Below are 22,554 nucleotides of genomic sequence, written 5' to 3'. Positions count from 1 at the left end.
TTAACAGCACACATATTTTGTTTTTCTAGAGAAAACTGATTGATCATGGTTTTAGAAAATACTTTTTTTTGTTGTTCATTGAAGAAAACCTTCAGAGGAAAAAAACCTCCATTAATTTATCAGCTTAACTCTTTTGGCAAATGTTTTTGCTTGTAAGTTTATTATATTTAATAGTTTCTGAAGAATTCTACAATATTTATATATAAAAGCCTAATGTGCAGTGTCCCCTTGAGGGTTCTACTAACTTGGATTTTGATTGCTTGCTATGACGTGCGCTGACCACTAGGAGGCAGCGGGGAACAAAGGAAGGCCCTGGCTGTCAGCCACTAGGGGCCCTACCCATGCACGAATTTCATGCACTGGGCCTATAGTTAGCTAATAAAAAAGGGAAAAAGTCATACATTAGAAATAATTATGAACCTATTATTACCATACACTTTGTTGGGAAGTATTCAATGAAGAGTTAGGGAGTTGATGCTTTGTATAAAACTGCTCTATTTATTCCTTCTGCTCTAGTTGACTTTTTTTTTTTTTTTTAATCTTCACCCGAGGATATGTTTTTCATTGATACAAGAGAGAGGAAGAGAGAGGGAGAAACATCGATAAGAGAAACACTGATGATTGCCTCCTGTATCTGTTCGGACCTGGAATTGAACCTACGGCCTTTTGGTATATAGGACAATGCTCTAACCCAGTGTTTCCCAAAGTGTGGTACGCATACCCCCAGGGGTATGGGAAGAGTTTGGTGGGGATATGCACTGCAACGTGCTTAGCTGCACCTAATTCTACATAAAAGTTTGGGAAAAACTGCTCTAACCAAATGAGCCACAATGGCCAGGACCCTACTTGACTTTTGACTTTTATTAGGTGATAAGTGGGGGTGACAGAGAAACCTTTTCTGAAGTAATTTATTTATTTATTTAATATATTTTATTGATTTTGTACAGATAGGAAGGGAGAGAGATAGAGAGTTAGAAACTTCGATGAGAGAGAGTCATCGATCAGCTGCCTCCTGCACACCCCCCACTGGGGATATGCCCGCAACCAAGGTACATGCCCTTGACCGGAATTGAACCCGGGACCCTTCTGTTCCCAAGCTGACGCTCTACCCATTGAACCAAACCGGTTTTGGCCCTTTTCTGAAGTAATTTAATAAGACTTAAGGAAATAGTAGAGAGTAAAAGTGGTCAGTTACAATACCTGAAGCTGTTGATTTCATAGTCACGCTAGAAATATAGACAGTGAAAATGGTTGCTGACACTTTTGAAAATGTCATTTGGTGACAATAAAGTCAATGATTTTTAGATATTTTTTTTCCACGAATATAAATTTTAACAAATTTAGTAGTGATACCAGTTGTAATAGAGTATAAATTAATAAACCCATAGAAATTTAGAGCTAGAGAGACTGAAGTGGTCATCTAGTCCAGTAATGCCTTTATTTTATTAACGATGAACCATTCTGAAGACTTTTTAACTACATGTAGTAAATGTTTGTCTTAATTAGAATGCTTTGGGATGAGTTGTGTGTGATAGAAGGATGAAAACAGCTCAGATTAATTAATGACTCACCTCTCATTTTAACAACTTATAGGTAAAATTTACATGTAGTAAAATTCACAGATCTGATGTCCAATAACTTGTTTGCTGTTGAGGAAGTGAAGTGCTAGAATGATTGCATGACTTAATCAGTGTCTAATCAGTGTACAACTGACTAAAGATAAAGTATTGTTTCTGATCTTTTCATGATTTTACTTTTATTACCGTATTTTTTGGACCATAAGACGCACTTTTCCCCCCCTAGAAGTGGGGGGAAAAAGTCCCTGCGTCTTATGGTCCAAATATAGCCTACACATACACTTTAAAAAAAAAGTTTTTTTACTTGCCCGGCTCTGTGTGGTCTCTGTGTGCTTGCCCGGCTCTAAAATGGTTCTAAATGCTGCTGTTTACTTTACAGGGTTGATTACATGTGTTTATGACTGTGATGTTGGGTTTTAATGCACATAAAATATTTTAGGACACTATTTGTTTCAGAATCTTTTTTTCTTCATTTCCCTTCTCTAAAAACTGGTGCGTCTTATGGTCCGGAGCGTCTTATGGTGCGAAAAATACGGTACTTTTGTTTCCCTCATATCCCTACGTTCAGCAAACTTTCGATTGTAACAATGTACAATCAAAACTCTTCCGTTTATATTTTCAGTTTGGCGAAGAAAATTAGGTTATTGCATCTATTGTTATATAGGCAATTACTGACCTGTACTTGGCCCAGTTAATATGTGTTGTCTTTGGTTTTGGTATCATGGTAATGCTGACTTCATAAAATGGAGTTGCTTAATGTTTCTACCACAGAGGAAGACTGTCCAGTCTCAGATTCCCATTTGTGAGCACCTGGTGGAAGTCTGTGGTGAAGATGCTACAAATAGATTTGGATTCCTGTTGTGTCTATAACTCAGGAACTACATGCTATGCTAGCCCCAACAAGTTTATTAACATTTTTAGATTAAATTTTTTTACCTACTTTTATGGTACTGTCCACCATCTTTTCTCTCGTTCTGTTACCTGTGAGCCAGTGTTTACATCCTTTTTCCTCAGGAAGTGCTTGTCTTTTGTTAGCTCTTTATTTGGTTGCCCTTAAGTCCTTAGCTCCTGATGGATTAAAGAATTTTAGTTTTGTTATTTGGTTTTATTGTTAGAAATTTTTTTCTAGCTTCTATTACATAGGCAGAGCCCAGTTAACGCATATAACTGGATCTTTAGACAAAAATCCAATTAGCTCTCCTTTATTTTCTGGATCTATAATTTATAATCTTGTGACTTTGGCCTCAGGTACATTGGGAAAAACTCTTCTCCTTGGTTTAGACCAGAGATTTTCAACTAGTGTGCTGCAAGAATTTATGAAACATGCTATGTCTGACTGTTTAGTCAGTGACACTGACCTCCTTTCCCTTAGATTAGGGGTGTCGAACTCAATCAGAGAAGGGGCCAAAATCTAAAATCCAGCCTAAATCGCGGGCCGAATGGTTTACTGAACAGTCATAAACTGTCATTGTGATGGAAACGCAGTGGAGTGCAGTGATGACAGCGCGGTGCGGGCCACATTGCAAGGCCTGGCGGGACGGATTTGGCCCGCGGGCCTTGTGTTTGACACATGTGGGATAGAGCGTTGGCTTGCAGACTAAAGGGTTCTGGGTTCTGTTCTGGTCAAGGGCACATACCTGGGCTCAGTCCCCAGTAGGGGGCATGCAAGAGGCAGCCAATTGGTGATTCTCTTTCATAGATGTTTCTGTCTCTCCTTTTTCCTTCCTCTCTGAAATCAATAAAAAAAATAAAAATAAAAACAAACGTGTAAATTAAGCCAAAATGGCAAACTTTAAAAAGTAATAAATATCTATTCTTGTGTTCAAATGGAAAAAAAAATTTTTAACTTCGGGGTTAAGACAAGTAAAATTATGCTTAATCAAGTTAAAACAGTTAAATTCTTAGAGATTTTTTTAAATTAAGTATGGGAATTAGCAGTACATATTTGTAGATTTTGTTCAGTTCTGTTTAAAGTATTTTTATTTTACAACTCATTTAACATTTCAAAATATTTGCATTGTGTAGTGGTGAGTTTCCAAGTTCCTTAATGATTCAAGTAGACTCTAGGTTACCATTAGAAAGGTAACTTAGAGATTTTTGCTTTGGTTGGAAAGGTTAATTCTTAGAAAAAAATGAGAAAAGGGTTTGCCCGGGCACGTAACAAAATGGGAAATAGATTGTAGCCTATAAATATAATTAAAGCATCTAATTTTACTACTTACGGCTATAATTTAAAATAACTTTTAGTTTCAATTATCAAACAATTTACAAATTAAAAATAAATTATGTTGTGCATGATTCCGCTATATAGCCACTCTCTATATTCTGCTAGTGAAACCATCTTTCCAAATAGCAGTATTTCTAAGAGGTACTACCAAATATTAATAATCTTTGACCTAATAAATTCACTTCTAAAAAGCTATCTTAAGAAAAGAATCAATAATATGGACTGAAATTTATGTACAAAGTTATTAAATTTGAGGTGACATTAGTAATTATAAACAACTTAATTTTCAATAGGTCAGACAGTAATCTTATAAATTACAGAACATTTATCTGTATATTGGAATAGTATGTGGCCATTAAAAATTATATTTTCAGATTTTTAAAAGGACGTTGGCAAGGAGGTCATAGTATAAAAGGGGGGAAAACAGGTCTATCATTCTGCATATAGTGTAATCCTAACTTGATTAAATATGTTTAAGCAAGCAGAGTAATATATACTCTCATTTTAGTTATTTCTACAATAGATTTAGGAATTATGTGAACTTTACCCTATATTTCTGTGATTTTAAAATTTTCTAACAATGCATTATTTTATAATCAGAAAAGGTTAGATATGGCCACCAGAAATCTCATACTTACCAGGGATTAAAAGTGAATTTTGTCTTATGTAGATTGCTTACCTGTGCTTCTCCTTGAGTTGTTGTAAGCCTGGTATATAATACATATTCACTACATTTCCCTTCCTGAGCTTGATTTATATTTTCCTGTTTCTTTGCATGTCATAATTTTTTGTTGAAAACTGGCCATTTTAGATAATATATTGTAGCCACTCTGGATTCAGAATCTTGAAGGTTATTTGTTTAGTAACTTCCACAGGCAAAATCTAGGAAATCTACCTTCCTGTAAGTCTGCAACCACTTAACAAAAAATTCTTGTTTTATACTTGGCATACTAAGGCATCCCCCTATGTCCGCATAGTTTTGTGGTTCAGCTAGTGATCCGACACATTGTGCTCAAACATCTTGCACAGTAAAGCTTCTTCCTCTGTCTATGGATCTTTATGAGATGCACATTCAAAGTTCAGGCCCTTTCCAAATCTATCCCAGCTTTATTTTCCATTGATCTATTTCCTATCTCCTGGATATTTATGTGCAGCCACAGATTGGCCAAGAGTGTGTAGGTAATTTGGGCCTTCTTAATCTCTGCTGTGCATGTGAGCTGCCTCAGCCAGCAATATGGTTGTCCCAAACCTCTGCAACTCCAGGCTAGTAGAGCTATTGGCACTCAGTTTGCCTGCTATAGAAATGATCTCTTAATACCAAAATTATAGCTTATACTGATAATACCACTGAGTGTGGTCATTGTCAAACTCTAAATCACGTGAGTCTTTATGGTGACTTCAGTGCTGCTAGTCTATTTTTGCCCCTGATATTTTTTTAATGGTGTCATCAAACATACTCTTGTGTCTACCATTGCTCAGCATAATGTCTGTGAGATTCTTTTATGTTGGTTGATATTAGTAATTGCTTCTTTCTGTGTGTCTGATTATTTATTGTATGAAAATACCATATTCATCTTTCTTCTGCTGAGCATGGTCATTTTTTCCAGTTTGGGACTATCCTATATAATACAGTAATATGCTACTGGTGGAACAACCAGTAACTATGACATGCACTGACCACCAGGGGGCAGATGCTCAGCCAGAAGCCCGGCTTATGGCTAGTGAGTGCAGCAGTAGTAGTGGTGGGAGCCTCTCCTACCTCTGCTGCAGGCAGGCAGTGAGGAGCAAGGGATGTCTGACTTGCTGGCTTAGGTCCCAGACTGAGAGGGCACTGGCTGGGCTGAAGGATTCCCCTCTCCCCCCCACTCCTCACCCCAATGCATGAATTTCATGCACGGGACCTCTAATTGTAAATAAAGCTGAGAGGAGGACAGGTTTATATTTCTCTTGGTAAAAAACTTAGGAGTAGCCCAAACCGGTTTGGTTCAGTGATAGAGCGTCTGTCTGTGGACTGAAAGGTCCCAGGTTCGATTCCGGTCAGGGGCATATACATTGGTTGCGGGCACATCCCCAGTAGGGGGTGTGCAAGAGGCAGCTGGTTGATGTTTCTCTCTCAACGTTTCTATCTCTCTATCTCTGTCCCTTCCTCTCTGTAAAAAATCAATAAAATATATTTTTAAAAAAACAAACAAAAAACTTAGGAGTAGCCGAAACCGGTTTGGCTCAGTGGATAGAGCGTCGGCCTGAAGACTGAAAGGTCTCGGGTTCGATTCCGGTTAAGGGCATGTACCTTGGTTGCGGGCACATCCCCACTAGGGCGTGTGCAAGAGGCAGCTGATTGATGATTCTCTCTCATCAATGTTTCTAACTCTATTCCTCTCTGTAAAAAATCAATAAAATATTTGTTTTTAAAAACACACAAAAAAAACTTAGGAATGAACTTACTGCATCAAAGGATTAGGTGTTGTTTATTAGAAACTAGAGGCCTGGTGCACAAAATTAGTATGCGGCTACAGTCCCTAGACCTGGCCTGTGATCAGGGCCATCTCTCCAGCTACCTGCAGCTGGCCCCACCCCCCAACCACCCCCAGTTCCCTGTTCCCCATCAGGTGATCAGAGCCTGCTGGCTGGGGAAAGGAACTGAGAGATTAACCATTCCACCCACCCCTGCTGCGAGTTGCCCTCTGTGTGTGGGGTGACTGGTGGGAGCCTTGGCCTGGTGCCACCTGCATCCCCTGCCACCCACCCCAGTTCCCAGTTCGCCATTGGGTGATCGGAGCCTCCCAGCCAGGGAAAGGGACAAAGAGGTGGTCAGTGTGCCTCAGAGACTGGTCAAACCGTTGTTCTGATATCAGGGTCAATTTGCATATTACTCTCTTATTATATAGGATTACAACCTTTAACTAAAAACCTTACATTGCCATCAACAGATTATGAGACTTCTCATTGTTCCACATCCTTGCTACCATTTGTTCTTCAGTCTTTTTAAGTTTTGCCATTTAAGCAGATGTGGATTAGTATGCTGTTGCAATTTTTAACTTTTAGTTCTCATTGATAATATTGAGTAGCATTTCATATACTTTTGTACTGTCATCTAGCTTTTATGAAGTATCTTCTTAAATATTTTGATAATTTTTTTTTCTATTCAGCTGCTTTTTCTTTCTGTGTTTTAGGATTTCTTTATATATTCTGTGCATGTGTACTTGGAGAGAGACGTGTTTTGTGAATATTATCTCACTTTATTACGACTTTTAATTTCTTACTGGTGTCTTTTTGTGAGCAGAAAATTTTTTTTTATGAAGTTTATATCCAGCTTTTGCTCTTATGTTTATTTTTTAAATATATTTTTATTGATTCCAGAGAGGAAGGAAAAGGGAAGAAAGAGATAGAAACATCAATGAGAGAATCATTGACTGGCTGCCTGCTGCATATTCTCTACTGGGGATCAAGCCTGCACCCTGGCCTGTGCCCTTGACCAGAACTGAACCCGGGACCCTCAGTCTGCAGGCTGACACTATCCACTGAGCCAAACCAGCTAGTGCTCTTAATGTTTATTCTTTATACAGGATCATGTTATTTCTTTTTCTTGCCTGATTGAATAGAAGTGGTGAGAGTGGGCATCTTGCTTATTTTTATTTATTTATTTTTTAATCTCAGGAGTAAAGTATTTAGTTTTTCACTAAGAAATATGATGTTGGCTGTGAGTTTTTTAAAGATGCCTTTTTTTTTTTTTTTTTCTGGTGGAAGAAGTTCCTCCTATTCCTGGTTTGATGGGTGCTTTTTATTATGAAAGGGTGTTGGTTTGGTCAAATTTTTTATGCATCAATTGAAATGATTATGTGGACTTTTCCCTTTATTTTTTTTAATGTGGTGTATTATTGTGATTGATTTTCATATGCTGCTTAGGGTTAGGATTAAGGTTAATCACATTTGCTTTCTTGGGATAAAATCCCACTTGGTCATTGTGCATAAACCTTTTATTATTAAGCTGCATTTGTTTTGCTTATATTTTGTTGGGATGTTACATCTGTGTTCCTAAGGCATAATTAACCTATAGTTTTCTTTTCTGGTAGTGTCTTTCTTTGACTTTGGTATCAAGGTTATGTTGACCTCAGATTGAGTTGGGAGGTGTTCCTTTATTTTTTTTTTTATAGATTTTGAGAATGATTAGTATTAATTATTTAAATATTTGGTAAAATTCACTAGTAAAGCTATTTGGTCCTGAGCTTTTCATTGTGGAAAGTTTTGTTTATTTTTTAATTTCTAATTCAGTCTTTACTTGTTTTAAGCCTTTTTAGATTTTCTATTTTTTAAAATATATTTTATTGATTTTTTACAGAGAGGAAGGGAGAGAGATAGAGAGTTAGAAACATCCATGAGAGAGTTATCTATCAGCTGCCTCTTGCACGCCACCTACTGGGAATGTGCCCGCAACCAAGGTACATGTTCTTGACTGGAATCGAACCGGGGACCCTTCAGTCCGCAGGCTGACGCTCTATCCACTGAGCCAAACCGGTTTAGGCGATTTTCTATTTTTTCATGAGTCCAGTGTAGTTGTGTCTTTCTAGGATTTTGTCATTTCATCTAGGTTATCTAATTAGTTGATGTGCAATTGTTCATAGTATTTCCTAAAAAATCCCTTAACATCTGTAAGGTTGATATTAATGTCCCTTCTTTCTAATGTCCCAGAAATTGAAAGTTGAGTCCTCTCTCTCTCTCTTTCTCTCTGGCTAGTCTAACTAAATGTCAAAATTTTATTGATCTTTTCAGAGAACCAGCTTTTTTTTTGCTTCATTGATTTTTCTGATATTTTTTCTTTTAAATTATCTATTTCTGCTTTTATTTCCTTCTACTTACTTTGGATGATTTCGTTTGCTTCTCTTTTCTAGTTTCTTAAAGTAGAAGGTTTTATTATTGATTTGAAGTGGGTGTTTTTGTGTGTGTGTGTGTGTGTGTGTGTTTTTAAAAAAAACAAACAAACAAACATAAAGACTTATGTTTACCAATAAATTGCTCTGAGCACTTATTTCTGGGCATCCCAAAAATTTTGGTATATTGTGTTTTTGTTTTCATTAATCTTTTTGAAGTATTTTCTAGTTCCCATTGTAATTTCTTCTTTAACACAGTAGTTATTTAAGAGTTTGTTGTTTAATTTCTGCCTATTTGTTAACTTCTCAAATTTCCTTTTTAAAAAAAAAATATATTTTATTGATTTTTTACAGAGAGGAAGAGAGAGGGACAGAGAGTTAGAAACATTGATGAGAGAGAATTCCCTACTGGGTATGTGCCCGCAACCAAGGTACATGCCCTTGACTGGAATCGAACCTGGGACCCTTCAGTCTGCAGGCCAACACTCTATCCACTGAACCAAACCTGTTTCGGCCATCAAATTTCCTTTTTGAGATTTCTAATTTTATTGGAGATACTAGAGGCCTGATGCATGAAATTTTTGCACGAGTAGGTCTAGCTTCCCTCTGGCACACAGGACCTGGGCTTTCCTCTGGCTGCTGGCAGGCCCCCGGGACCCGGGCTTCCCTTGCAGCCCCAGCTTCGTCTGGAAGGACATCTGGTCTAATTAACGTATTACACTTTTATTATTACAGATTATATTTATATAAAGGCATGGAGACAATATACTTATATGGTTTCAATCCTTTTAAATTTATTGAGACTTCGTTTATGTCCTAACATGTCTCTCCTGGAGAATGTTTTATGTGTAAGTTTAGAATATCTATTTTGCTGTTGTGCAGTGAATTGTTGTATATATTTCTCTTAGGTCAAGTGAATTGTTCAGGTCTTTCATTTCCTTGTCTAGTTGTTCTATCCGTTATTGAAATTGAGGTATTAAAATCTTCAACTTTAACAAGTAAGTATATATACATATCATAGTGTGTGTATATATATCCTATCTAATAAAGAGGGAATATGCTAATTGACCCTCACACCATTGCAGAGATGGCGGTGCCCAAAGTCAAAAAGGAGGGAATATGCTAATTGACTGTCTCATCCTCAAATACGGTGGTGCCCTCAGCCAATAAGGAGGGAATATGCTAATTGACTGTCACACCCTAAAACATGGATGCACCCACAGCCACAAGATGGTGGTGCCCAGTCCCCTCAGCCCTGCTGGGGTGGTGGCACGGCCAAGCCTGCCTCCAGGGGAGTCTGGCCACTCTGTGTGCCTGCCTCTGGAGTCCCCCAGTCTCCTCATCCCCCCAGCTGCCCAGGGCCAGCCCGAGGTGCAGGCAAGCTTCAGATGGCGGCTGCCCAACAACCTAGGGCTGACCCAAGGTGAGCAATCTGATGGCAGCTGCCCAGGGCTGCCTGAGGCTCAGGGCCAGCTGAGGCTTGTGCTGCCGGCAGTGGCAGCAGAGGTGTGTTGGGGCATCGCCTTCCCCAGGTCACCAGGTCGCCTCCCACACCTGAGGGCTCCCAGACAGTTTAGAGAGGACAGGCCGGGCTGAGGGATCCATCCCCCACTCCAGGGCATGAATTTTCATGTACTAGGTCTCTAGTCTACACTAATAATCTACACTAATAAAAGAGAAACATGCAATTTAACCATCACTCTGTTATGCCAAGCTACTCCCACCAGCCAATCAGGAGTGATTATGCAAATTAACCCAACAGATGGCAGCTGGCCATGGAGTTGGAGCAAGCAAGAGGCTTGGGTTGCCCCAGCAATGGAGGAAGCCTAGCTTCCCATCCACCCTGACCTTCCCTGGCCTCCACTCAAGGTTACAAAGTTTCAATGATAGGAGATAAATAAATCCTAGATACTTGTTTCCAGCTGGCCCTGGCCTCTGCTCAAGGAGGCGAGGGGGGGGGGGGGGGGGGAGAAAAAAAAGAAAGAAAGAAAAAGAAAAATGGAAGGACTGGGCTGGGACCTTGGGTCCTTGAGCCGGGGGGTGATCAGGGCAGGATGGGATGGCAGGGGCCATTGGGGGTAAGCAGACCAGCAGGGAGCCCAGTTGGGGTTGAGAAGGCCATCAGTGGGGATCAGTTGGAGGTGATTAGGATGGGGAGGGGGGCTCAGTTTGGAGTGAGCAGGCCAGCAGAGGCAGTAGGGGATGATCAGGCTGGGGGGGGGGGGGGGGGAGAGCATTTGGGTGCGAACAGGCGGGCAGGCAGAATGGTTAGGGGCAATCAGGCAGGCAGGCAGGTGAGCGGCTGGAGCCAGCTGTCCCGGATTGTGACAGGAATGTCCAACTGCTGGTTTAGGCCCAATCCCTATAAACTCTATAAACTGGCAGTAGGACAGGGTGCAGGCCGGGCTGAGGAACACCCCCTCCATGCATAAATTTCGTGCACTAGGCCGTGTGTGTGTGTGTGTGTGTGTGTGTGTGTGTCTGTCTGTGATGTGATGCTAGATCATTCTGCATGGAGAGAATAAAGGTTCTGGGAAAGCTTAGGAGAAAAAATCCTCTGAATTAAAAAATAACCACTGGATATTTGCTGGAAAGCAAACAAGAACATTTAAACAAGGAAGTTATGAAATGTGGAGGGTTTTTGTCCATTCTGATGGTGAGTTGTAAAAGGTGTATTTTTAAGTCAGAAAGGGCTAGAGCAGTCAAATACTCATGGAATTTCAAAACTGATGGCTCACACACAGATGAAGAAAACAGTACTTTTCAATCTCACATGGAAGGCTCACTAAATTAGGCCATGTGGTGAGCCGCACAAGTCTTGGTAAGTTTCAAGACAAATCTTTTTCTTCCTTTCTTTCTTCTTCTTCTTTTTTTTTTTTTTTTTTTTTTTTTTTTTTTTTACAGAGAGGAAGGGAGAGGGATAGAGAGTTAGAAACATTGATGAGAGAAATGTGCCCCCAACAAAGGTCCTTGACTGGAATCAATCCTGGGACCTTTCAGTCCGCAGGCTGACATTCTATCCACCCAGCCACACTGGTTAGGGCAAGACTAAGATCTTTTTTAAAAATATCTATAGAAATTTATTAAAAATAACTCCCTTTAAAAAATTCTTTTATGCATTTGTGGGAATTTTCCTTTTCTAAGAAGTGCTGAGCTGAACACCAAAGGAATTAAGACAAATTTATGCACTGTAAATAGAGTTAAGTAACTAATACATGCCTTGAATGATAACTCCCTTTAGAAGTTAACATTGACACTTTAGGAGAAAAGAAAATATTTATTTTATTTGGGAATAGCAACTTAACTCAGCACCATTTGCCTCTGGCTGGGTGGCTTAGTTATTGGAATGTTCTCTAATATGCCAAAAGGTTTGAGGGTTCAATTCTTGGTCAGGGCAGGTATAGGCACATACCTATACCTGCCTTATATCCCTGGTAGGGGCACACGTACTGAAGGCAGCTGATTGATGTTTCTCTTTCTCTCCTCTTTCTCTCTCTTTCTAAAAAAATCAGTTAGGACATATCCTTGGATGAGGATTAAAAAAAAAAAATTAAGCCATAATTGGTTTGGCTCAGTGGATAGATCGTTGGCCTGCGGACTGAAGGGAACCAGGTTTGATTCTGGTCAAGGGCATATACCTTGGTTGGAGGCACATCCCGAGTAGGGGGGGTGCAGGAGGCATCTGATCGATGTTTCTAACACACTATCCCTTTCCCTTTCTCTGTAAAAAAAAAAAAATGAATAAAATATATATATTTTAAATTAAAAGGAAAAATTTGAGTACCATTTGGTGATGGAAAAAAATAATTATTTGGAAAGATTTTGGAACTTCTGGTGAATCCTCAGAATTTGGGGGATATGTTTTTTTTGTTATTCTTTAGGTATAGTATAGTACAGCATAGCATACTATAGTAGTATATAGTTTTTGTATATACTTAAAAGGATTCTAACTTTTATTCTGTGACCATTATGTTGCATTAGTAAAGATTCAACTTCTTAAGCTTCCTAGTTGGTCAGTGAAGACCCTAACCATTGCCAGGTATTATCTACAGCTGTAGAGTGCTTAGAATTTCTACAAATGCATTCACTGTTGTGAATAATTTTATTGTTCTCCACACTTTATATTGTTTTCCAATTCCTTTTTCATTTTGAGTCTCAAGGTGGAAAGATGAGTGTATGTATTCTTTATACAGTTTAAAAGACACAATTGTGACTATTGCTTAGCTATGATTAAGGTAGAATTAGAATTCACAGCTCTTCATTCCTAGTTTAGTATTCTGTTTTACAGATTTTGATTCAGGGTATATTATTTTTTATTTTTCTATTTTTTAGTTATTTTTTAAAATTTATTTATTTTTAATCAATCTTTATTGTTCATATTATTACAAAGGTTCCTCATTTCTTCCCCCCTCCACCAGGTTCCCACTCCACCCTCCGCCCCCTTCCCATCCCCCATTGTCCTCATCCATAGGTGCATAGTTTATGTTCATTCTCTTCCTCCCTCCCTTTCCCCGATAGTAAATCCTTTTTCAGATAGTAAATCATTTACTTAGCATTTTCTCATATCAATAATACCTCCACATGCCCAAAGATACACTTCACACAAAAGACATTTCCAAATAGGTCAACCAACTTCATCCAGGCCCCACACAAGGCACTCACAGATCAACACCCCAGCTCTATACTAACTCAACACATCCAGATCTAAGCCTTCATCACTTGATTCAGCAGACCCTCAAGTTCCCCAAAAAGTTTCCAGCCATGTTTGAGAGGCAGCCTTGGGGCGGAGGCAGGCAAGGAGCGAGCTGTTCCGGGCCTGGTTGCTCCGGGCCTGGCCTCTGTTGCTCTGGTTCGCTCCACATCCAGCTGCTCCGGGTCTGGCCACTGCTGCTCCTGACCTGGTTGCTCTGGGCTTGGCTGCTGCTGCTCCGGGCCTGGCCGCACCCTACCCGGCTGCTCTGGGCCCGGCCGCTCTGGGCCTGGCCACTCTGGGCCTGGCTGCTCCCAGCCTGGCAGCTGCTGCTCCGGGCCTGGCCACACCCGACCCGGCTGCTCCGGGTCTGGCCGCTCCTAGCCTGGCAGCCGCTGCTCCGGGCCTGGCCGCACCCAACCTGGCTGCTCTGGGCCTGGCTGCTCCGGGCCTGGCTGCTCCCAGCCTGGCAGCCGCTGCTCCGGGCCTGGCCGCTCGCAGGCTGGCAGCTGCTGTTTTGGGCCTGGCCGCACCTGATCCGGCTGCTCTGGGCCCGGCTGCCCCGGGCCCGGCCGCTCCGAGCCTGGCCGCTCCCGGCCTGGATGCTCCGGGCTTGGCTACTGCTGTTCTGGGCCTGGCTGCTCCCGACCCGGCTGCTCTGGGCCCGGCTTCTCCGGGCCCGGCCACTCGGGGTCTGGGTGTTCCTGGACTGGCCACCCTGGGCTTGGCTGCCTCCGCCTCAGGCCTGGCTGCCACTGCCCCAGGTCTGGCTGCTCCAGGCCTGGCTGTTGCTGCTCTGGTTCTGGCTGCTGCTGCTCTGGGCCCTGGCTGTTGCTGCTCCGGGCCCGGCTGCCACTGCCTTGTGCCTGGCCACTCTAGGCCTGGCCGCCGCCGTTCCAACATTCTGTCCTTTTTTTTTTTTAAACGCATTTATGTTGCAATGTTGGCTGGTGAGTTGAGTTCTGACTTAGTCTTTGATTTTTCAAGATCTTCTTTGTATTCTTTGATTTTTCAAGATCTTCTTTGTATTCTTTTCTTAAGTAATTTTACTGTCTTATGCTCTCACTTGATTTCTTCACATTGAGAACTTCTATGGTTTCTTCCTCCTTGTCCTGGAATCTCAGCAGGTTGGCCTGTGGCACCCCTTTGTTCCCCGTGGGCTCCTGCACTGCTTCAGCCTGTTGCCGGGGTCGGCACCGCCGCCCAGGAAGCAGCCCCCGGCCTTGGCTCCATTGCCCGCGCTCAGCGGTCGAAGGCTCACGGGCATCCCCCCCTCCCCCCGGGGGCCCCGTCGCCCGGTTCCTTGCTGGCTCCCGGCTGGCCAGTGTCCGGCAGGGGCTCCTGCTCCTCTTCGCGTTTCTCCAGTCTGGAGCCTTTTTTCTCCTTCCCGCTAGGGGAGTCTAGCATCAGAGTCAACAGACTGTCCTCTGCGCGCAATGTGCGTGACTTCGGGGACTCCACTTTTCGCTGCTCCTCCAGGACTCCACCTCACAGCCCCGTCTCCCTCTGCTTGAGCCTGGGTCCCCAGGGATTGGCCTAGAACTGGAGTTCAGGGCAGTCGGGAGTGGGGCTCAGCACCGCTGGAGATTTTGTTTCTTCCTGCCAGGGCGATACAGCATCAGAGTCAACATTCTGTCCTCTGTGCGCAGTGTGCGCATCTGCGCGGGCTCTGCTTTTCGCCGCTCCCCTGGAATTCCCCTCACAGCCTGCCTGAGCCTAGATCCCCCGGGTCTGGCCTAGAACTGGGGTTCAGAGCAGTCGAAACTGGGGCCCAGTACGGCCAGGGCTCCTGTTTCCTTCCCTCCAGGGCAATCCCGCATCAGAGTCGACATTCCTTCCCTTGCAAGCAATGTGCGCGACTCCGGGGGCTCGGCCTTTTGCTGCTCTCTCAGGACTCCACCTCACAGCCCCATCTCTCTCTGCTTAAGCCTGGGTCCCCAGCGATTGGCCTAGAACTGGGGTTCGGAGCAGTCCGGACTGGGGCTCAGCACTGCCGGAGGCTATGTTTCTTCCCGCTAGGGTAATCCATCATCAGAGTCAACATTCCGTCCTCTGCGCGCAATGTGCGCGACTCTGGGGGCCCTGCTTTTCGCCGCTCCCCTGGGATTCCGCCTCACAGCCCCGTCTCCCCCTGCCTGAGCCTGGGTCCCCAGGGTCTGGCCCATAACTGGGGCTCAGCACAGCCGGTTCGGGGGTTCAGCCCAGGCCGGGGGTTTTATTTCCTTCCTGGTAGGGAACGCCAGGCAGGCACCCAGCCTTCTCCTCTTCTCAGGCTGCGACCTCTCTGCGCGCAGGCGCGCAGCATGTCTCCGTACCTTAGGCTTTTTTCAGCTCCTCTGATTTTCTTTCTGGTTTTCTCTTTCCTTCTTGTTGTAGAATTCTCAGTCAGTCGACTACCTGTAGCTCTGGGCAATGTCCACTCTACATTTTAATTGTAATCCATTGAAATTGTTGTGTGCTGCTGCGGTTAGGTGTCTACCTGAGCAGCCATCTTCTGATTCAGGGTATATTCTTAACTACTTCTAAGTCTTGGGATAGTTTTGCCACCTATTAATTTTCTCATTGATAAAATGAGAGAGGCCAAGTTGATTGCTGCTTATGTTCTTTCTCGTGGGAATTCAACTTTTAAAGTATCATTAAGTAAAGTAAAATCGAATCCTGCAAAATGATTCAACTTCTTGTTACACTTGTATGAATATTGATTATTAGAATGTGCTAATGAAATTCATTTGTTGACTAAGGGTTTTTTACCCACTATAGTTTGTGTTCCAGAGGGCAAAATTTCCCCTATCTTGTTTATTATTTACTAGGTAATTTCCTAGCCCAGTGCCTCGAATGGTAGGTGCTCAAGAGAAACTTGATGATGAATAAATGAATGGTTAAATGAATGATAATGTTAGCATGGGTGGAGGCAACATAGTACTGTAGAGAGCATGCACACTGTGGTGTTCAATCACAGGATATAATTTCAGAAGATGGAAAGGTTACTTGGGGTAATGTATACTATGAAGTTCAATCACATAAAGTGTTAATTTCTTCAATCCCTTAGAAACCTGGACTTTTTTAAACCAATAGGTTTTTATTATATAAACTGGGAAACTATGGGTATGCTAGATTAACTTTTTAATAACCCTTGTTATTTTTCTCTTACAGTTTTACATGTGGCACCCATAAAAGATGAGGCTGAGAACACGAAAAGCTTCTCAGCAATCCAATCCAATCCAAACACAGCGCACTGCCAGAGCAAAGAGGAAATATTCAGAAGTTGATGATAGCCTACCTGTAGGAGGAGAAAAACCACCGAAGAATGAATCTGGCTTGCTGTCTTCAATTAAAAAATTCATTAAAGGAAGCACACCCAAGGTAATGGTTTTACCTTCTACTTACATAATTAAAATTAAAGTTTAGTTTATTTTCAAGCATGTAAAGATGAGAAATCTAATATTGCTAGAGCCCACTTAAGAGTATTAACATTTGATGTTATTTTAAAAGTATTAACATACAAAACATTTAGTGGCTGTTTAAGAAAACATTATTTATTTTACTTACTGATCCGCTTAATCATCTGATTTTATTTTTCCAGCATAGTATTATAGGAAGTAAAAAAATATGTATTTCTTTTACGTGAATTTTTTCTTTTAATCACATTGTTTTTCATTTCAAAGGAAATGTAAAAATTTCTCAATATTATTAATAATTGTCTGCTTAGGGAGATGATTTATCTGTATTCTAACATTTGCCAATGAAAATGTATTATTTCATTAAGGAGAAAACAAAGTGATTAAAGAAAGAATGGATGCTGACCAGTGGTTGGCAAACTCATTAGTCAGCAGATCCAAATATCAACAGTACAATGATTTAAATTTCTTTTGAGAGCCAATTTATTTAAACTTAAACTATATAGGTAGGTACATTGTTATTAACTTAATTAGGGTATTCCTAAGCTGGCCTTTGCTAAAAACTAAAGGGGCCAAAGATCTGCCTGTGGCTCTTGAGCTGCAGTTTGCCGACCACTTGAGTGACGTGAGGAAATCATTTACCCTTCTGAGCCTTAGGAAGACTGTAAAATGGACTAATATTAACTGTTTTGTCTGCCTCAGAGTTGTTTTCAGATCAGATAGCAAATAGGTGAAAGTAGTTTAAGAAATTTTAACATACTATAATATATAAATGGATGGTGTTGTTAATTTTCATTGTCTCTAGATTGTATCACTGTTTATTACTCTTGTGTTCTTTTCTTGGGGTTATTATATGATACATTTTTATTATAAGTTTATCACTTTGATAATTAGTAAAAGAAATCATTGTTGTTTCTTATTCATAGGGGTAGATTTTATTGTCATATCACTGAAAAGCTTAGTTACTGTAAACCATTGGCCAAGATTTAGTATTCTGTTTATAGAGTTTTTCTTTATGTTTTGATGGTTTAATTTTAATTTGTCTTTCTAATATTAGTAAAATTTTTGTTAATTTTAAAAAAATATATATTTTATTGATTTTATACAGAGAGGAAGGGAGAGAGATAGAGAGTTAGAAACATCGATGAAGGAGAGTCATCGATCAGCTGCCTCTTGCACACCCCCTATTGGGGATATGCCCGCAACCAAGGTACATGCCCTTGACCGGAATCGAACCCGGGACCCTTCAGTCCCCAAGCCGACGCTCTATCCATTGAGCCAAACCGGTCCCGGCAAATTTTTGTTAATTTTAAATAGAATTTTTTAAAAGTTTCTTTGAAGTAATTTCTATAAACTCAGAAATGCACTTGTGGAGGGTTCCTCAGCTTGGCCTGTGCCCTCTCGCAGTCTGGGAGCCCTGGGGGAATGTCCAACTGATGGCTTAGTCGGCCTAAGGCAGTCAGACATCCTTAGCATTGCCCCGGAGGCTGGAGAGGCCCCTACCACTGCTGCTGTGCTCACCAGCTGAGCGACGCTCCCCCTGTGGGAGCACACTGACCACCAGGGGGCAGCTCCTGCATTGAGTGTCTGCCCCCTGGTGTCAGCACCCATCATAGTTAAGGCTCATTCCACCATTCAGTTATTTGCATACTGGCCTTTTATTATGTAGGATACGCTATAGATGAGGCCCCCTAGAACCATAAGAAATGCAAAAATTTCACTATTATTCTCGATTTGCCCCCATTTAAAATCAAATTGCCACCTCCACCCCACCCCCGTGGGGTATGTGCTGCACCTTGGGAACCAGTAGGCTTGACACTTTTCCTCTCAGAGCTTCATTTCTGAATACGTACACGTATACCATGGGAATTGTAATCTCTTTTCCATCTACCTCACTGGATTGACATGAGGAGGTTCTGAGCTAATAAACCTAGAAATGTTTCAGCAAGTTAGTGATGTCTAAATGGGAAGCATTGTTATTGTTAAGCTCATAGGCACCCTCGCAGGTAGCAGGTGCTGATTAGGGGATGAGGGTATGATTGTTTCCTGGGACTGTAGCTATGGAAGCTATGCAGAGGGTTCCGCAGGCCTTGGAGGGGCCTCCTCTGGCCAGCAGCCTGTAGCGGTGGTGGTCCTCCCTGGAGGCGCTGGTGGGGGAGGAGGGAGAAGGGGGACATGGAGTTAGGGAGGTGCTAGGGGAACGCGAGGCTGAAGGGGGAGTAATTGTCAAACCTTCCCGCTTGGTGCCATTCTTTAAATTGTACATGGCTGTTTCACAGCTGTACCTGCTCAGGGTGGGGCTCCAATCTCTTGGAGCTGGGTGGGGGCTGGGCCAGGGCGGAGCCAGGCGGGCTAGGAGGGCGGGTTTAGCTTGGCCCCCAGGGAGGTTCAGCCAGCTTCCTCTGTGGAGATGGCACTGCTGCTGTTGCGAAGGAAGGATCTGACCCTGGGGGGCCGCTCAGGCCTGCCTCCACCCGGGTCTGGAGTTGTAGGGAGGAGAGGCATGCCCAGCCCCAGCGGAGGGGGCCCAGCAGCCCCCAGGTCCCTTGGGGGTGCTGACGGGTGGTGGCCAGCACCCGGTGTGCTATTGTGGCGCCCCTGGCAGGGGCGGCGGGGAAGAGAGGGGGAGTTGGAGGTGTGGGCTGCAGCTACCCCCGAGGCTACCTCTTCTCCCTGACTGGTCAGCCTCCCCGTCCCTCTGAGGGTGTGGGGGCTGCAGTAGGGTGGATTGGAAGAGCTCCCTGTGGCCGATTCCTCTTCCTTCTTTGCAGTCCAGGCTCCTTTGAGGCAGTCTCCAGGAACTTGGCTCCAGCTACCCGCCCCCTGCTGCCTGTGCATCAGTATGTAAATTGGTTGTTTTGAGAACACGGACAAATTAGCATATTACCTCTTTATATGTATAGATAACAAAGATCAAATTCTTAACAGAAAAATTATTTCCTGAATCTATAATATTTAGAGTTGTTCAGAGAATGAACTGACAAATAGTAACATTCTCATTAAGAGAAATGACAACTCATTAGGAATTTAAGTTCTTCATCTTAAGAAAAATATATCTACCCTTTACTTTTTTACATATATATATTTATTTTTTACAGAGAAGAAGAGAGAGAGAGATAGAGTTAGAAACATCAATCAGCTGCCTCTTGCACACCCCCTACTGGGGATGTGCCCGCAACCAAGGTACATGCCCCTGACCAGAATCGAACCTGGGACCCTTCAGTCCACAGGCCAATGCTCTATCCACTGAGCCAAACCGGTTTTGGCCCTTTACTTTCTTTTATGTTCTTTTCCTCATGTGCAGGTGCAAACCCTCAGTCACTATTTAAGCTAAATATTTCTGGTTTTCATTATGTGACAGTATGTGATACAGATAACCATCTTGGTTACCCTTTTCTCTTGGTCATAAAAGGTAACAACCAGAGTGAAGATAGGTTTTTCTTACGTCTTCTGACTTGTGTTCATTTTTACTTCCTTTGAACTGGGGATTTTATTAATGTGACATTATATTATATCATATATTGTATCATCTTTATTTTCTCTCTCCTTTAATGGTTAGAGTTTTGCCTATGTCAGCTAAAATAGTCAAGATTTTGGTGTTGAAGTTCTTTTTTCCTTTTTGAAAAACCAACATCTAGGATTTTTTTAAATTAATGACTTAATAGTATAGGGCTACGGGAAATCTGTTTGCAGACTAGTGTCTTCATTCATCTAAGTTTTTCTAACTCATGTATATCTTCTATCATTTTCTTAATATCTTGTCTTATTCTGAAATAGGTTATGATTTTGATCTATTCTCTATGCATGTTTTTCTGACACATTTCCTTTATCTGTAGAGATGTTATTTATTTCTTGTATGTTTTATTATGATAATTTTGTTTAATATTTGTGGTTCAAAATCCTCTAAAATTGTTTTTGTGTAGTGTTTAAAAACATAGTTATTGTGCCTGGCCAGTGTTGTTCAGTGGTTGTGCATTGACCTATCAACCATGAGATAATGCTTCTATTCCCTGTAGGGGGCATGCAGGAGGCAGCCAATCAGTGATATTCTCATCATTGATGTTTCTCTCTCTTCCTTTCCCTTAAATCAATAAATAATATATTTTTAAAAAATACAGTGAGCCAAAACCAGTTTGGCTCAGTGGATAGAGCGTCGGCCTGCGAACTGAAAAGTTCCAGGTTTGATTCCAGTCAAGGGCATGTCCCCTGGTTGCGGGCACATCCCCAGTGGGAGGTGTGCAGGAGGCAGCTGGTCGATGTTTCTCTGTCATTGATGTTTCTATCCCTCTCTCTTCCTCTCTGTAAAAAAAAAAATCAATAAAATATATATTTTTTAAAATACAGTGATTACTTTTTGAGTTTTCCTGTCACTGTATCCCTACCCCTGTGTATGTGGAACTTCTTTCCATTTTATCTCTTGTGCCTTTCTCACTCAATTTTTATTACATTCCCAGCAGTTTTTCCACCTGTGGAGCCCTATTCTAGAGGGAGCCATAGTTGGTCAATTTCAAGAGTTCATTAAATCTAAACTGCTCCTATTTCACTCTTACATTGGCCCTCTCCTATTTTTATCTCTTGTCATCAAATTAGCCTGCCATGCTTTGCATTGAATACCTGCCTCTTAGCTATTTTGGGCTTCTCCTGTTCTGTGTCATACACCTTGTTGCATGTTTTAGCTTTCTTCTTCACTGGTGTATATGGATACTTGGTTTTATGGCTATTGGTTTGTCCTCATCCACATGGAGTTTGGGAAAATACCCTGTCTCCTGGTTTTAAGTTTTCCTTTGGGTTTTGGTTGGCTCTCTAGTTTTCTGTATTTCCTTTGGATTCAGTGTTTGAAGAACACCACCATTACAAAATTTTTCCCTTCAAAGATTATCTTAGAGACAACTTTGAAAAATTCAAATTCCAGAGAAGACACGGTAGGGTTATCACATTTATTAAAACAACTTTTACAGTAATGTGGAATTGTTGTTTTTCATATTTCCTCTTCTAAAAAATCATACCATGTCCAAATGTCCCCAAACTATATAGTTGAATATTTAAGAAAGACTAGGATTGGGTGACTAATTGACTTTCAGATTTGGACAATGGATTGTCTTTCAGAATAGCGCCATCATCAGACATTTGAATATGTTATTCTGAAGAATAGGATTTTGTTATCAACAAAATTTGTGCATGAGGTGTGTGTGTGGGGGGGGGGTCCCCTCAACCCAGCCTTTACCCTCTCCAATCTAGGACCCCTCAGAGGTCATCCGATTGCTGGCAGTTAGATAACCCTCTCACAATCCAGGACCACTAGCTCCTAATTGCTCACCTGCCTGCTTACCTGATCCCCCCCTAAGTACCCTCTTGGCCTGATCACCCCCAGCTGCCCTCCCTGCTGGCCTAGTCACCCTCAACTGCCCATCACCTGCGGGCCTGGTTGCCCCTAATGCAATCTCCCCCCATCCCACTGCCAGCCTGGTCATCCCTTACTGCCCCCCTGCCAGCCTGATTACCCCCAACTGCCCCCCTCCATTGGCCTGGTCACCCCTAACTGCCCTCTGCTGGCCTGGTTGCCCCTTCCTGCCCCCCGCTTCTGTCCTGGTTGTCCCCAACAGTTCTCCCTGTGGGCTTGGTTGCTCTATGCAGCCTGTTGTTCAGTTGTCTGGTTGCCCCTCACTAACCCCCCTGCCAGCCTAGTTGCCTCACGCAGCCTGTTCGGTTGTCCATTTGGTTGCGATGGTCGATTAGGTTTTTATAGGTGGGTGGATGGATGGATGGATGGATGGATAGATAGAAGTTGCAGAAC

The 22,554-nt window shown here is 42.3% G+C and overlaps 1 protein-coding gene across 9 annotated transcripts in view; it reads left to right on the top strand.

The window, feature by feature from the left end:
* Nucleotides 1-22,554, top strand: part of CTDSPL2 (CTD small phosphatase like 2) — a 78,903-nt gene that overhangs the window by 6,904 nt on the left and 49,445 nt on the right. For 8 of the 9 annotated variants that reach the window (XR_004988956.2, XM_036443595.2, XM_036443607.2 and 5 more), the window contains exon 2: nt 16,516-16,725. Coding sequence is in view for 8 of the 9 variants with exons in the window: in XM_036443595.2 (XP_036299488.1) it covers nt 16,540-16,725 (186 nt within the window). In the remaining variant the exon portion in view is untranslated. Of the gene's footprint in view, nt 1-15,982; nt 16,008-16,515; nt 16,726-22,554 lie in introns of those variants that run through there. The other variant, XM_045583107.1, reaches the window with a different exon arrangement.

The sequence above is a fragment of the Pipistrellus kuhlii genome, unplaced genomic scaffold (genome assembly GCF_014108245.1).
Source record: "Pipistrellus kuhlii isolate mPipKuh1 unplaced genomic scaffold, mPipKuh1.p scaffold_m20_p_1, whole genome shotgun sequence".
NCBI classification, from domain to species: Eukaryota; Metazoa; Chordata; class Mammalia; order Chiroptera; family Vespertilionidae; genus Pipistrellus; species Pipistrellus kuhlii.
Note: the sequence above shows the minus strand (reverse complement) of the source record. Positions and strands in the feature narration are given on the sequence as shown.